The following is a 15,247-nucleotide window of genomic DNA, read 5'->3' on the forward strand; positions in this document are numbered from 1 at the left end:
TAATTTTTACCACGATTGGTAACAGTTGGACTTCCCTGTGACCTCATGTTCATTTGCCTCCTCCACCTCCAGGACTGCACGTCAGTCCTACTCACTGGACTATCTTTAGCACCTGGCAGGGAGGGATGAGTTATCAAATTAATAGGTCAGGTAAGATGGATGTACAGGAGAAGCTGGTAATACAGACTTGGATATGGCACATTCTAAATGAGTGAATAACACAAGTAATTGCTCTCTTAGACGGTCACAGTGGGTTGAAGGCAGTCAGGAAATATCTTAGGGAAAAAACCGGGAATGAGCTGAGCATTAAAGAAGGGGCCAAATATGAAGAAAAGAGGTTCTATAAGTGATGGGGATGGGTGTTTCTGATTAACCCCTACATGCTCCTTGGCCACCAATGTCTCTTTCTACTCTGGTGTCCAGTGGTCTCCGCTGAGTTGTCCTGCCCTCACTCCCACCCAGTGACATGGGCTAACTCTGGCCTGTCGTCGGCCAGGGGTGTCCAACCTTTTGGCATCTCTGGGCCACGCTGGAAGAAGGGGAGTTAGTTGTCTTGAGCCACACATTAAATACATTGCGATGTGTAATCACAAAAAATAATCTCATAATGTTTTATGTAAACTTACGATTTTGCATTGGGCCGCATTCACAGCCATCCTGGGCTGCATGTGGCCTGTGGGCTGCAGGCTGGACGCCCCTGCTAGAGTTTGTCATGCCATGTCTATGTCACTCTTTTCTTTATCATTGTCATCATGGCCCTACTGTCCCCTTTTTTAAAAAAAAAATTATTTAAGAAAGAGGGGAAAGGAGGGAGAAGGAGAGGGAAAGAAATATTAATGTGTGGTTGTCTCTCGCATGCCCCCCACTGGAGACCTGGCCTGCAACCCAGGCATGTGTCCTGACTGGGAATCGAACCAGCAGCCCTTTGGTTCACAGGCCGACACTCAAGCCACTGAGCCACACCAGCCAGGGCCCCACTGTCTCTTTTTTAATGAACACCCTGCATATATTAATGTCTATTGTGACACCTGGGGAATAGTAAGTGCTCAATAAACATTTGTTAAACGAACATGTGATCCTAGGAGCCACTCTCCATACTCTGGGGATGGCCCTTTCCCCAATATTTAGCCTCTACCATAGGGCTGGGGACATTTAAAACATGAGTACTTGAGGACTTCCTCTAAATCCTGCATGATTAATAAACTGCTTTTTCATATTTTTATTTAACAAAGATTTATTGCATGTCTCCTTTATTATAGGACTTATGCTGGCTACAAGAAGCTTAGAGTTGAGCTACTTCGAGTTGAGACCCATGTAAACAAGTAGTGATAAACAAGTTAAGTGTGATTTATATACAAAGCGGTCTGTGAACAATGTACATGAAGAAGTTGCTTGTCATGTGCTAGCTGTCTTCTCAGAGTACAAACTGGCAATGGATCCTGAGAGATAAGGTGTGTCCTCTAAACAGACATGATATACTGCGTGGAAGAGCAAATAAGGGAGTGGGGTGGTGGACAGTATTCCAGACAAATAGAATAACAGATGCAAAGGAGGTGGTGGGCGGTGGGGGCTGAGGAACTGTGCCGGGTTTGGGGAATCGGGGCAAAGCACAGTAGCGGAAGAGTGGTCAGAGAGCAGGTCAAGGACTGGATATGGGGCAGGCCAGCCAAAGAGCTCCGCGGATGTCAATTTTTAAGAGGTACTAAAATAAAAGAATATATAATGCCAATTAAATGGCATGTTAGCCAGTAGTAGCTCCTTACATAACTTTTAAAACCTAAATTGGTCCTATTCCCTTGAGGTAAGACGGTGCCCTTGAATGCTACTTCAAAAATTCTCCTGGCTGGCAATTCCAATTGTTATATTCAGTGCATGTAATAAACGTCTCATTTTTAACATAAAGAGGTTTGTAATTCTTATTAATAGAAAATGAAGTTCCTTTCGTTCCCATGGCAAACAGATATTTAAAGAAAGTTGACCTATTTATGCATTGCCAAATCCCTAGTCTGCTGGTAACGGTCAGATTTCTCCACCTAACCCTGGAGGGAGGCCTCCGGATGCCCTCTCCCAGGTAAAAGCTGCACTGTTCCATCTGGCTGGGGGAGCTGGAAACGCTGGTTTCCCCGTGACTCCGGGAGGCGCTACATTCCATGAACTATTGTCAGTTATGTGCGCAGCACCCGGGATAACCTATTTAGTACGTGGGTTTTTTTTTCTTTTGGTAGGTGTCTTAAAGGTGAACCCGACTATCTCTGCCTTAGAGCCACCACAATTCCCGTGGGGACCCCAAAACGTCAAAGGCTTACACATTCTGTCTGGAGGGATTTTACACATCCTCTGTATGTTGACCAGATCTCTGAACTTGGTGTTCAAAAATGAAGTTTCTCTATGATGACAGTCATAGAAGTCATGTGTAAACTTCATTTTTTTTAAAGACTTTATTTTTTTAGAGACAAGATCAGGGAGGAAGAGAGGGAGATTAAACATCAGTCGTTTGCCTCTCATACGCACCCGGGCCCTGGCTGAGCTGGTGACCCTTCGCTTAGTGGGATGACGCCCAGCCACCTGAGCCATACCTGTCAGGGACCTGGGTAAACTTTAAGTCCCTGTACTTTTCAGCCAGGGACTGTACTTTTCATCTCTGGACTCAGCTCTCACTAAGTCTTCGGCATGATCTCGCCCAGACTCAGGGTACAGGAACCTGGGAGAGGGGTCACAGTGCAGAGGTCAGAAAGCAGGTGGTTGAACCAGTGTGCAAAAAAGTCTGAGAAGAGGTCACTGGACTTCGGTTACCTCTGCGACTTCAGCCAGAGGGCCCAGTCAAAGAGACCCGCCAAAGGCCGCTTCCTATCCCCCGCCCTCCTTTTGATTTAGCTCCACCTCTTTTTCCCTAGTGATAGGAAGGTGACGCCGACTTAGACGCCGACGCAGTTCCTATGGATACGACTTCCCAAGAGGCCTAGGGTGTTGTGGTCCTCGTAGCCAATCAGAGAGGGGGAGCCATCTCACTGTGGGCCAATAGACTGCGAGGCCAGGGCCCGCGACGGTTAAACCGGGTTGGGGACTGGGGCGGCAGGCGCTGTGACCTAGAGGGGTGTCCGGGCCGGGGGGCGCAGCTCCGCGCCTGTGGCGTGATCTGCCGAAGTCCTGCGGCGATCCCTGCCATGCCGACCCGGGTGGAAGACTACGAGGTGCTGCACACCATCGGCACGGGCTCTTATGGCCGGTGCCAGAAGATCCGGAGGAAGAGCGACGGTAAGGTGAGTGCGGGCCCCTTTCCTGCCCCCGCCCCTGCTGCGGTTTCGCCAGCCGTCAGCGGCGATCTGTGTCTCGGTACTGGGTCTTTCTAGGGAGGGGAGACTGCGTCCTTTGCTATATATATGTTTCTGTCTTTCTCACTTTCTCTCCCATTTCCGTCCTCTTTTTCCTGCTTTGATATACTAAGGGGCCTTCCCTTAGTGCTAGGTAGTTGACTCCTGAGCTATTTTTATTTTTATTAATTTATTTTTTAAATTAAAAATTTTTAATAGATTTATTGATTTGAGAGAGAGAGAAACATCGATTTGTTGTTCCACTTATTTATCCATTCATTGGTTGCTTATTGTGCATGCCCTGACCTAGATCAAACCCGGAACCTTGGTGTCCTGGAAGGACCTCCAAACCAACCAACTGAGCTTCCTGGCCAGCGTTTCTGAGCTATTTTTAAAGAGTAGAGCTCTGGATAGGAGAAAGGGGCAAGGCCACAAGAACCTGAAGCTTTATGCTTTGCAGTCAGAACTCATTTAAGATACTCTTTATTCTGATTATTGGATCATATTTCCCATGTGTGTAGGTAGGCTTTATTCAGAAGGAAACAATAGAGAGGAAACTGCCTGGCTGATGGTGGAGGGATCTTGGCTCAGGTGTTCCACCCTGGAAAGGCTTGGCTGTTTGAAATGGTCAGGGACTTTGCTTCTGTCTCACCTTTGACCAAAGTGCCATTGCCAATCTCCCCCAAAGCCACTGAGGGGAGGGGGAGGGCTAATGTGCCTCATCTCCCTCTGTCCCATTACATTATTTCCTGCTTAAAAATTAGAGGACGATTTTGGAAATAAACTCAGGGGTCCTTAAGTTCACTGGACGAAATTAGATGATAATGACTCTATGACCTATTTAATAGAGAAGTAATTTCTATAATTTTTACATTTTGGAGCTCTCATTCTTTGTTTTTGAGTGTCATGAATTCATTCATACCTTGGAAATTCATATTTCAGATATTAGTTTGGAAAGAACTTGACTATGGCTCCATGACAGAAGCTGAGAAACAAATGCTTGTTTCCGAAGTGAATTTGCTTCGTGAACTGAAACATCCCAACATCGTCCGTTACTATGATCGAATTATTGACCGAACCAATACAACACTGTACATTGTGATGGAATATTGTGAGGGAGGGGACCTGGCTAGCATAATTACAAAGGGAACCAAGGAAAGGTAAGTTAATTTTTTAAGAAAACATTTTTTAGATTTTATTTATTTTTAGAGAGAGGGGAAGGGAGGGAGAAGGGGAGAGAGAGGAAGATAATGTGCAAGAGAGGCATTTCAGATGGGGACCTGGCCCCCAACTGGGTACCTGGCCAGCAACCCAGGCGAGTGCCCTCGCCAGGAATCAACCTGGTGACATTTTGGTCTGTGGGTTGACATCCAACCCATTGAGCTACAGCAGCCAGGACAGGTAAGTTAGTCTCTTAAATGTAAGCTGAAAAAGGGCCTGCTTTTGCTTTTGTTAAGCGTCCTATTTTGGCATCAGGAAGAAAGTACTTAGTAATGTGGAAGAGCGTTCTGGTGCTTGGGGAGGGGTCCACAGAACTTTAGGAAATGCCTTGTGAATGAACACCCATATTTCATATCAAAATATGATATCTCCCTATTTGTACAGTTTGCAAACTAGATAATTCATTATCCCACCTTTGTAATGGTTTGGTTTAGAAGTTCCATGCTGTGTAACTGCTTTGGTTTCAGACAGTACTTAGATGAAGAGTTTGTTCTTCGAGTGATGACTCAGTTGACTCTGGCCCTAAAGGAATGTCACAGACGAAGTGATGGTGGTCACACCGTGCTACATCGGGATCTGAAGCCAGCCAATGTCTTCCTAGATGGCAAGCAAAACGTTAAGCTTGGAGACTTCGGGCTAGCTAGGATATTAAATCACGATACGAGTTTCGCAAAAACGTTTGTTGGCACACCTTATTACATGTCTCCTGTAAGTATTTCAGGATTGCGATACTCTTTAAACCTTTTAGTGCTAAGCATTCAAATGCAGGAGAAGTTTATTTTTGTGTTTAGTAATATCCGATAGCCAAGAATGAATAACACTTTCATTTTAAATTTATATTTTTTCCAAATGGATCGCCAGACCATTAAACTCCTCTAGATCCACGAGTCACGTCAGGCTTTTACTGAATGACTGCCATGCGCTAGATTTGGAGATTGCAAAGATGAAATAGGTTTTGTCTCTGGCCTCAAGAGTGGTGCTTCCCAAAGTGCCATTGGTCCCAAGACTCATTTGGAGTGTTTGTTCAAAATGCAGAGTCCTGGCCCAAGCCCCAATCCAGTGAATTCGGGTCTCTGGACAGGTCCTCGCACTGTTTTCCTTCTACTTTTCAGTCTGGACTCTGCATTTTAACAGACTCGTAGAGAGGATTCTTATGCATGGAGATGCAGGGCTCAGAAGGGTCACTTCAGATAACATGTTTTTACAGTGTTAACTTTTTGTATTCTTTGTTGTTGCCTTTTCCCACAAGGGAGCTGCAGTCTATCTACTTTCCTGTTTCCTCTATTGCTGGATAATATTTTGTTTCCAAAATTGTAAAGAGCACTGCTATGCATATGAACTATTCTTCCTTTTTGGTTATTTCCTTGGCAGGGAGATCTCAGAATGAAACTGCTGGGTCGAAGGGTATGAACCATTTACAGCTCCCCAGGTCCTGCCTGATGGCTTTGGAGAGCTGGCATCAATAAGCGTTGGCACTCGCGGGTTGTACATGAAATCTGAGCAAATAGAGGTGGAGAGGAGTTGATTTTTTTAGCAGGTCACAAACATTTTCAGGCTTTTCTAAATCTTTTTTAGTTCTGTTAAGACTATAGTATAAAACTTTGTATTAATGATTTTGTTTTTCACTCAGATTAGACATGGCCAGAACAGCGTTATTTTCTTACTAGATCAAATTCCTAATAGAACGCCTTTAACAGAAAGGAAAATTATCCCAGAAGAGGTTCTTGGAAAATCTGAAACCTGCACAATTCTTTTGTTCCTTTTCCCTCCTGCCCTTGTAATTGGATCTGTTCAGCCTTCCCTGAGGCACCAGGAAATGGTATCAGACTCACCTGTTGGACTTTAAAACACTGAGGAGCCGCGTGAACGTTTTGGTACTTGCGTCTGTGCCCTCTGCTGAGATAAGCGCTGCGGCAGACTGTTGCTGCAAGTGTGGAAGACAGACACACAATTAAAATAGGAAACGAGAATATTAGATGGTATCGTTTATACAGTAGACTAAGGAAAAAATATAACTGAATAATTCAATTAGCCATTTATGTCTACATCCATTTAAATGTGGGCTAGCTGTATGTATTGGTTATTCTGGAAGTTCCTCTGGTTCTTCTAAAATGGAGTTTCTAGGCTACAGATGTCATGAGGGTAGAGGTCTCTCATACTCACCTTTGATTATCAGTGCTTCGCCTATAGTATCAATAAACATTTGTGAAGGAAAAATAAGTGAATGAATTACATATGACAAAGTATATAAGGATAGGATCATTGTCTTTTTCCATTAAGAATTTGAAGATAAAGTATATGTTTCAAGACAAAATAAGCTTTTAATTCCTCCTACTTTCTTACCTTTTTCCCCCCTTAAGGAACAGATGAGTCGCATGTCCTACAATGAGAAATCAGACATCTGGTCACTGGGCTGTTTGCTGTATGAACTGTGTGCATTAATGTAAGTATAATGAAGACAGAGTTCTAGTCGAGGTCCGGACTCAGAGGGTCGTCACCTTTCACTGGGTTCGGTTGCTTGACCATCCATGCACGTTCAAGTCTGAAAGAATAGTACCTTGGGTTAAAATTAAGGTATGTGGACTGGTAAAAAAATTATTAATAATATAACCCCTGAGGCTGGATCTTGACTTGTTCAAGTTTCTAACCTGGTTAGATGCTTCCTTGTTAGACTGATGCCCAGCTCAGGGGGAGAGCAAATAGGTAGGCCCGCAACAGAGATGAAACGAAGATCCGGGGAAGACTGGCGATTTGGAGACTAAGAAAGCACTTCAATTTTCTCTCTCTTTTCATTTTTCTCCCTTCTAAGCTGTTCCGTAGAGCAGTGGTTTTCCACCAGGAGGAGGAAGCAGTCTTGCCCTCCATGGGACATTTGACAGTGTCTGAAGACATTTTTGGTTGTTACACTAGGGAGAGCTGCTGGCATCCAGTGGATAGAGGCCAGCGATGCTGAGAAACGTCGATACTGAGAGGCACAGGACAGCCCCCACAACAAAGAATTATATGACCCCAAATGTCTGTAGTGCCAAGGTTGGGAAACTTAGCTATAGAAGAAAATCTATGAAGTGGGAACATAAATAGAAACTGGAGCTTAAATTGTGCTCTTGATTTGTTTCCTAATATATTTTCATTTTTACATTAATTTTTTCCTTCCAGGCCTCCATTTACAGCTTTCAACCAGAAAGAATTAGCTGGGAAGATCCGAGAAGGCAAATTCAGGCGAATTCCATATCGTTACTCTGATGAATTGAATGACATTATTACAAGGATGTTAAATTTGAAGGTAAAGATTGTAAGATTATTTGGTCTCTATCTCGCAGTTAAGTTTCAGAGTATGTGTTCTCTCTCATAAAGCAATGAGACTGAAGAAACTTCAATATATTTCCTTAGCTAAATCTACCCTGTTAATACAAGTGAAAACGTATATAAATTTGGCAAACTGCATGCCCTTGCTGGCCTCCCCTCTGTGCTTTCTTTGCCTTCTCCCACTCACTGCCACGCTAACAGATGGTTGGGAGCGAGAAAAGATCGCAGAAAGCATCCAAACCCTCAGGTTTCCCTTGTCCTTGCCTACCTCAACGTGGCAGATGGTATGGAAGGGGCCACAGATGAGACTCTATTATTCTGCCTCTGGCTCCAACTTAAAGATTAGAAACCAGAGGTAGAGGTGTGTGAGGGGCAGGAAGGGGAGGAGTGGGGGCGGCTAAAAGGAGTAGCAAGGAAATAACGCAGAGATTATGGGGGCAAAATCTGGCCATGGGATGGCGGGGGAGGTGTCCGAGGGATCGGGCTGATGGAAAAGTTAAATGCTGTGGGATTTACACAGGTGACGTGATGGGATTAGGTCTGTGAGAGCATCCTGCTTAGTCTAGTTTAGAGGGGACCTAAAACAGACCCCAGCAATGCTACCGAGCACCTGCACGGGGGTGGAAACTTCTAGGTTAAAGGGGAGGCAAAGGGAAGTAAAAATCTGCATTACCATTTGGACCCAGAATCTCATAGTTAAAGTCACCAGTGAACTTATTTTTCCAGGTGGTTAAGGCCCATCCGTTTTAACGTCACTGCTCTTTCAGGATGAGTATTCCGTTATGAAATCTGAGGGTAGCACTGAACGTTTTCTCTCCAGGATTACCATCGGCCTTCTGTTGAAGAAATTCTGGAGAGCCCTTTGATAGCAGACCTGGTTGCAGAAGAGCAAAGAAAAAATCCTGAGAGGAGGGGGCGATGGTTAGGAGAACCGGAAAAGTTGCAGGAGTCCAGCCGCGTGTTCAGTGAGCTGAAACTAAAGGAAATACAATTGCAGGAACGAGAGCGAGCCCTCAAAGCAAGAGAGGAAAGACTCGAGCGTGAGTCTGCGTGATGGGGCGGAGCGAGGGGGGCTACGGGGGCGGGGGGGGGCGACCTTGGTGTGCATGCGAATCTGTTTGAATTCCTTGTTAGAACAGTCTTATGAATACTTGAGAAACCAAAGTGTAATTTGTAAAATATGTAAGTCAGGCTTTCTGGCATCTTCCCATTGCGCTCTTTCTCCGAGGTCAGTTGCTATCATTGCACTGCTGGGCTCTCACCTGGGAGGTGCCTAACACAGTAGTCACTGTACTTTACTAAGTCTTTTTATACTTCAATACATACATTATACTTTGATGTAGCCGTTATACTTTATTGTTACTTTCTGTTTCTTAACAGATATACCCTGTGGTATTTTCATTGTAAGGGCAGATCTTAGAATTTGCTACCTTCCATAATAACCATTACTTCTACCTTCTGATATGGCTGATCTAACACAGTCCAGGCCTAAAATCCCATGGTATATAGGACTAAATATGCTCAGGCAATTCAGTAATGTAGAGATACGAGATACTCTAGGTTTATAAATACCCTGATGGCAATTACTGATTAGGTGCTGGTTAGTTTCTGTTGTTGAAAGTCTGTCTAGTCCACTAAGGTGACAGCTGCTGCCAGGTTTTAGACTTATGCGAGGCAGCACAGCAGCAAGGGACGTCTCCTGCCACCCTCAGGGCTCACCTGGTTTCGCTTTGCGGCTTTAAGCCCAATGCAGACTTCATGTTCTTTCTGGTTAAATGTACTTACAAAGCGTCCGATGCATTCGGTAATATTTTACCTCCTGTGATAATCGTGTTGTAATGTGACAGATGCTTTCCATAGAGGTACAACTGATGCTTACCTGGAGACCTTTTTTGGGCTCTTCTGTCAAAAGAATTCTGTAAAAATGACAAAAAAAAAAAAATAGAAAGAGGCTTTTTATTGCGATTTTCCCTAATGTATGTAATTTCATTTAGCAACTGAAATCTGGACTTGCTGCATTCTGGGCCATGAATAAATAGCGGCCTGTGTTACTGATGTAGAGAAGTAGCTCCCGATTGAATTGTGGTTTTTAGCTCACTGTTTGGGTGCTGTCATTCACCCAGAAGGAGGAGGGGTTGTACTGTGAGGCCAGGTAACACCTGGAAAACCGGAAGATGAACTGTTGCTCATTTCCAATGAAGATCATTGATTTTTGTTTTCCCAATTGAGTTACTCCCACACAACCTGACCAAAGGTTGACGCTAACTTTGTCCTTGTCCTTGTGCTTACACCAGTCCATACAAACCTAAGACAACATACAACAAACACTGCATTACAAACTAGCACAGTCGGATTGACCTGGGTTTACAGGAAGAAACCTTTCACAAAGCACCGCTGCTCAGGCAAGGCAGCCTTAGAGATTAGGAAAAACAATAAGGTTACCAAATGTAAATTGTTTTACACCCAAAGCCAGCTGTTTAATTTTTTTTTTTTCTTGTTCCACTCCTTTTCTAAAGAGAAGGAACGTGAGCTTTGTGTCCGGGAGAGACTGGCCGAGGACAAAGTGGCCAGAGCGGAGGGCCTGCTGAAGAATTACGGCCTGCTGAAGCAGCAGAAGCTCCTCTCGCTGGCCAGCGGGCCAGGTATGGGAATCGGCTCTGGGGCGGGGGCTGCCGCCGCCGGAGGAAAAGAGTGCCGGGGTTGCCTTCCGGGGGCTTTGGTAGCCCTTTTAATTTACAAAATCTTATATGTTAAGATGGAGTTAATTGGATATATGCATTGCAATGGAAATAGCATACTGTTATAGCAACGGTTTACTCACTGGCTTCATCAGCCAGAAGCAATGAGTCCTCAAGTTTATTTACCTTATAAACAAGGGATGTGTTTAGTATTTGATATTTACTTTTTAAAATTAGAACTTTTTTTAAATGCTGTGCATTTCAGATTTTTCTCTAGGTATATTATCCAAAGTCTATATTTCTCTCCATTTCCAAGGAAGAGTCTAACATTTTCTTACTGCCGCAAGCCCAAATAATACGATGCCACCTCCTTACTGGAAAGTATGGCTTAGAATGTGTGATAAGCCAACTGTAGAATAGGCCATCACTTCTGGATCTTTACTAAGACCCACTCAAATTGAAACATGAATTTGTCAAAATTCCATTGTTTAGTATCTACCTGTGCTCTGCGTGTGTGTAGACAGGGTCTCACACATGCCTTCCCAGGACCCTGTCTCGTGGGGGTGTGTCCCAAGCCCTCTGCTCTAGTGACATATGGTTAGTATACATGCCGGTGGGCCCACGCCAACAGGCTTTCTCCATTTCACAGAGACCCTAACACTCATTTAACATACCCTTCACGAAAAATGCAAAGCATTCAATCTTTCCTTTTGATTTCTTTATCACAGAAATTATTTTTAAAAGTTTTTTGTTGGTTTTCAAAATTGAGTATCTGAATTTTCCAGTGAAACTTATTCAGAGCCCTCACGGCTCCCTCACACCTCGCAGGACAGCCGGCGTGAAGGCTCCTGCTCCCATCTGCGCTAACCTGAGAGAGTCTGGTCACTTCAGTGAGGGTGACAGCGTTTAGTAAATAGAACAGACAGAAAGTAGTGTAAGGGTTACAGTAACTTCACAGAGACAAGTGATGGGACTCAAACGAGCAATAGAAGTAAATGAAACGAAGATTATATAAAGCCTGGGCTTCATCTCTGTTCAAAGATACTCTTTTAGATTTTCTTTTTTCCCTCAATATTTCTACCCACCATTCCAGTATTTTTATAATATTTATTTCAGCTTTTCTGAGATTCCACGCTATCATCCATAAAGACAAAAATAGACTTAAACCATTATTACAGTGATAGAATGAGGAAAAAGTTTTATCTGGATGGGTTTCATGAGCGAAACCTGTTGATGAAAATTCCTAAAGGCCCTGCTAGGGGTGGCTCTTCTAGTGAAAGACTTTGTTTACATCCTGCTTTGATAATCTATGAGCAAAGGATGAAAACACTAGAGAAGGACGGAGTCTTTCACTCCGCAGGACGCATAGTTGGGTACAGGACGCATAGTTGGGTATAGGGTCCGCCTGTATGCGAATCACAGCAAACACTTAAAAGGAGCCACAGGAATGGAGTACCCTTTGGGGCTAGGAGATATTTTAATGTGCTGAGCACAGAAAGTGCTGAGTATTTGGAGCCCTAAAATAAGCGGCAGAGCAGTGGGAGTGGATGCCACTGTGAAACCAGAACAGCTGGAAATCTCTCCCCGTGTCTTGGGCTGTGAAATTCAGACAAGAGAAGAGCATCCTATCAAAGTCTACATAATAAGCAGCCGCATCTTCTCTTTTACAGCTGTCGTTAGTCCACTGAATGAAATATGAGTTCTTTCCTTCTACTTAATGAAATACTAATTCTTTTTCTAAACACTTTACCTTCTAGGATTATCCCATTAGTGAGATGTACAATTTACATAAGTACTTTGTGGTAATAAGGGTGGGTGTGTTTGAAACAATGGAATTAAGGCAAAAAGCAATTGCGTGCCTTGAGGCAGAAACAGTGTCCGAAGGCAGGAAGTTGTGGGACAGTTGGAGGGCAGTGTTTCTTCTCTGCCCTGGAGTCTGTTCCTCCAGGTAGCCTGGTGGCCTCTTGTTTCCTCGCTTTCCTCGTGTCTCTGCTCAGAGTCAGCTTCTTACGAGGCTTTCATCACTGTGACCGCCTCCGGCCCTCCTGTTCCCCCTCTCGGCACCGTTTTTCGCCACAGCCCATACCCACAGGTGTCCCTCACGTACGCCGGTTTATTGGTCCGTGATCTGTCTCCTCCGGCTGCGTAGGATAGGGCCTTGGGTCCACAGTGGCCCGTACAATGAGCTCATAAATGTTTGAACCTATTTCCTTTAAATGAATATAAAGCAAAAAATAAAAAGGCTCTGGAATTCACATTTTATTATTTACTTTATTTTTAAATTTATTTTAGAGGTCCCCAACCTCCAAGTAGTCTGTCAATAGCTAATAGTGTTACCTCTTAATTTTTTTTCTTTAACTTGCTTCAAAGAGCATAATTCACCTTTTTCACTATACTGTTACGTGATTTACCTTTTCTATCCTGAATTTGCTTAGTTTCTTTTTGCAGAGTGTTTGGTCGATTAATTGGCTTTGAAGTCAGTGGTCTGGAATGGTTGACTAACACCGTAGGTGCTCTCCATAAGAAGGAGCTTCTGCTTCCGTACTTTTCTAGAAGCAATGCGTTCTAGGTAGAATGGCACTTGTTTTCAAGAACAGAGATAAATGATGTTGATATCCAGAAGTTGCATATTTGGGCCCCTAATCCTCAGTGCTTTAACCTTAAGAGAAAAGTTGATTGTTAAGGGAATAAGACATTTGTTCTTGATATTTGGCACATTCCAGGATTATTTTTTCAGTGCAATGGGTTAAAAGACTGATTGATTTCTTACCACGTACAGGTCCCTAACCTGCCAGAGAAACTAAGATAGGTTCCAGTTTTCAAATGTGAACTAAAAGAGAATATTACTGATAAGTGTGATAAACATGGAGGAGTTGAACTCCTGTTCAAATAATTCAAATCACTTTTCTTTTTCTTCCTGAAGCACTTTTTGATCTCCCATCCTCGATAATTAAGAAGAAAGTTCATTTCAGTGGCGAGAGTAAGGAGAATGTCATGAGGGATGAGAATTCTGAGAGTCAGCCCACCTCCAAAGCCAAGTGCAAAGATCTGAAAAAAAGGCTTCATGCTGCCCAGCTGCGTGCTCAAGCCCTGTCAGACATCGAAAAAAATTACCAGCTGAAAAGCAGACAGATTCTGGGCATGCGCTAGCCTAGCAGGAGACACAGAGCTGCGTGTGGTGTTTAATATTGCCAGCCCCTTAAAGACTGATATTCAATTGCTGTGGCTGTGATATATATACCTGGTTCTGTGAGCCATGCCTTTTTGTACAGTAAGCATGCTATTTTGGAATTGCCTTTGCTGTTCTTCAGCAATAATTGTACAAAATGTTCATACGTTTATTATTTTTTTTTAAAAGAACACTTTATAGAAAGAATGACACTTTCTTGGTTGGGCTTTTAATCCTGTGTGTGATTACTACTGGAACATGAGATGCTACATTCTGAATGTCGGAGAAAATAATGTCAGGCAAAAATCTTTACCTGGGAGTAGCATTTACTGAGCAGTTTTAAATGACAGAGTGGTGTGCTTACAATGGTCATGTCTAGATTTAAAATTTAAAGTCTGAGGTTTTAAGTATTCTAGAGCTTAGAAAACCTAAATGGATATGAACTGGTCACTAATACTATGCCATGACAAGCTTAGAGATACTGCTTCGATATCCCATTGCTCTGTAGTGCAAATCTGTCACCTGCAAAAACCCATTCCCGTGATGTTTGTGTTTTTTTTCCTTTGTATTCTATCTAACGATATAAAGCTGGCTGTCATTTCCTCATCTCCTCACTGAATAAAAGAATTCTTTAGTTTTCCTATATTTGTGTCTCTTGCATTTCTGACCTCTTAGCTGGAGGGCATCTGTGTGGGTGTGATTCATAGGCATCGGAGGGCGGGAAGGAGAAGCCGGCTGCGTGCTCGCAGGAGCTTGTGTGATGGGACTTTGCTGCCCATCTCGCTAATCCAGGCACGCCAGTGGTTCTTTGCTGGGGGCTATTTTGCCCCCCAGAGGACTGTTGCAATATCTGGAGACATTTTAAATTGTAATGCTTGGGGGAGGGTACTATTGAACGCAGTCGGTAGAGGCCAGAGATGCCGCTGAACATCCTACAAGGCACAGGACAGCCCTCACAACACAATGTCACCGGTGCCATGCTTGAGAAACCCGATCTAATCTAAAATTTGTTGGAATAGATCCCCGACCCTTGAAAGAAACTTACTTTGGTTTTGATGGATTATATTTTAAGTCTGACTTTTAATAGGAATTAGCAGTCCTTGCTGTGCCTACCACATATTTCATGTGATGTTCTCCTAGCAGTGCTAACTAAGCCTTTTAGCTTAATAAGACTAAGTTATGAGGGGTTAATAATGGGAAGATAGCTCCTTTGTTAGGTATTTTATTATGGGTTTACTATCCAGTTGGTAATGTAGTTTCTTAAAGACAACTGATATTACCCAAACACAATCAGAAACTGATTACCATGCCTTTATGGTGTACCCACAGATAACCCTAATGACCACTTTGATACAAATGCTGAGTACAGTTTTCAGGACCTAGTGCAAAATAAAAATGTGGGGCTCCATGTTCAAAAAGCAGGGAACAAGTAGCATTAAAGGTAAGTAGAAAGCCTTGTCCTTTCTTCCAAGGTCTCTGTTTATTGTGGTGGTGTTTGCTAATTAATTTTCAACGTGAAGAAAAAAAAAATTGAATTATTAGCATGGATTTTACTATTCACC

General features: G+C 43.4%; 1 protein-coding gene across 1 annotated transcript; it reads left to right on the forward strand.

Annotated features, from left to right (window-relative positions):
• The first annotated feature begins 3,164 nt into the window (after window positions 1-3,164).
• On the forward strand, window positions 3,165-14,290 carry NEK2 (NIMA related kinase 2). Its single transcript, XM_054562856.1, has 8 exons — window positions 3,165-3,260; window positions 4,254-4,471; window positions 5,000-5,240; window positions 6,893-6,975; window positions 7,689-7,815; window positions 8,659-8,878; window positions 10,355-10,480; window positions 13,440-14,290. Exons 1-8 carry the CDS (start codon window positions 3,165-3,167, stop codon window positions 13,664-13,666), a joined length of 1,338 nt encoding a protein of 445 aa, XP_054418831.1. The 3' UTR covers window positions 13,667-14,290.
• The last annotated feature ends 957 nt before the right edge of the window (window positions 14,291-15,247 follow it).

This window comes from Pteronotus mesoamericanus, unplaced genomic scaffold (genome assembly GCF_021234165.1).
Source record: "Pteronotus mesoamericanus isolate MK-2021 breed Mesoamerican mustached bat unplaced genomic scaffold, CSHL_Meso_final scaffold_705, whole genome shotgun sequence".
NCBI classification, from domain to species: domain Eukaryota; kingdom Metazoa; phylum Chordata; class Mammalia; order Chiroptera; family Mormoopidae; genus Pteronotus; species Pteronotus mesoamericanus.

Coding starts and splice junctions, on each gene's coding strand:
- NEK2 (XM_054562856.1), top strand. CDS start 3,165: ATGCCGACCCGGGTGGAAGACTACGAGGTGCTGCACACCATCGGCACG. Junction 3,261..4,253: donor GGAGGAAGAGCGACGGTAAG/GTGAGTGCGGGC, acceptor TTCATATTTCAG/ATATTAGTTTGGAAAGAACT. Junction 8,879..10,354: donor AAGAGAGGAAAGACTCGAGC/GTGAGTCTGCGT, acceptor CCTTTTCTAAAG/AGAAGGAACGTGAGCTTTGT.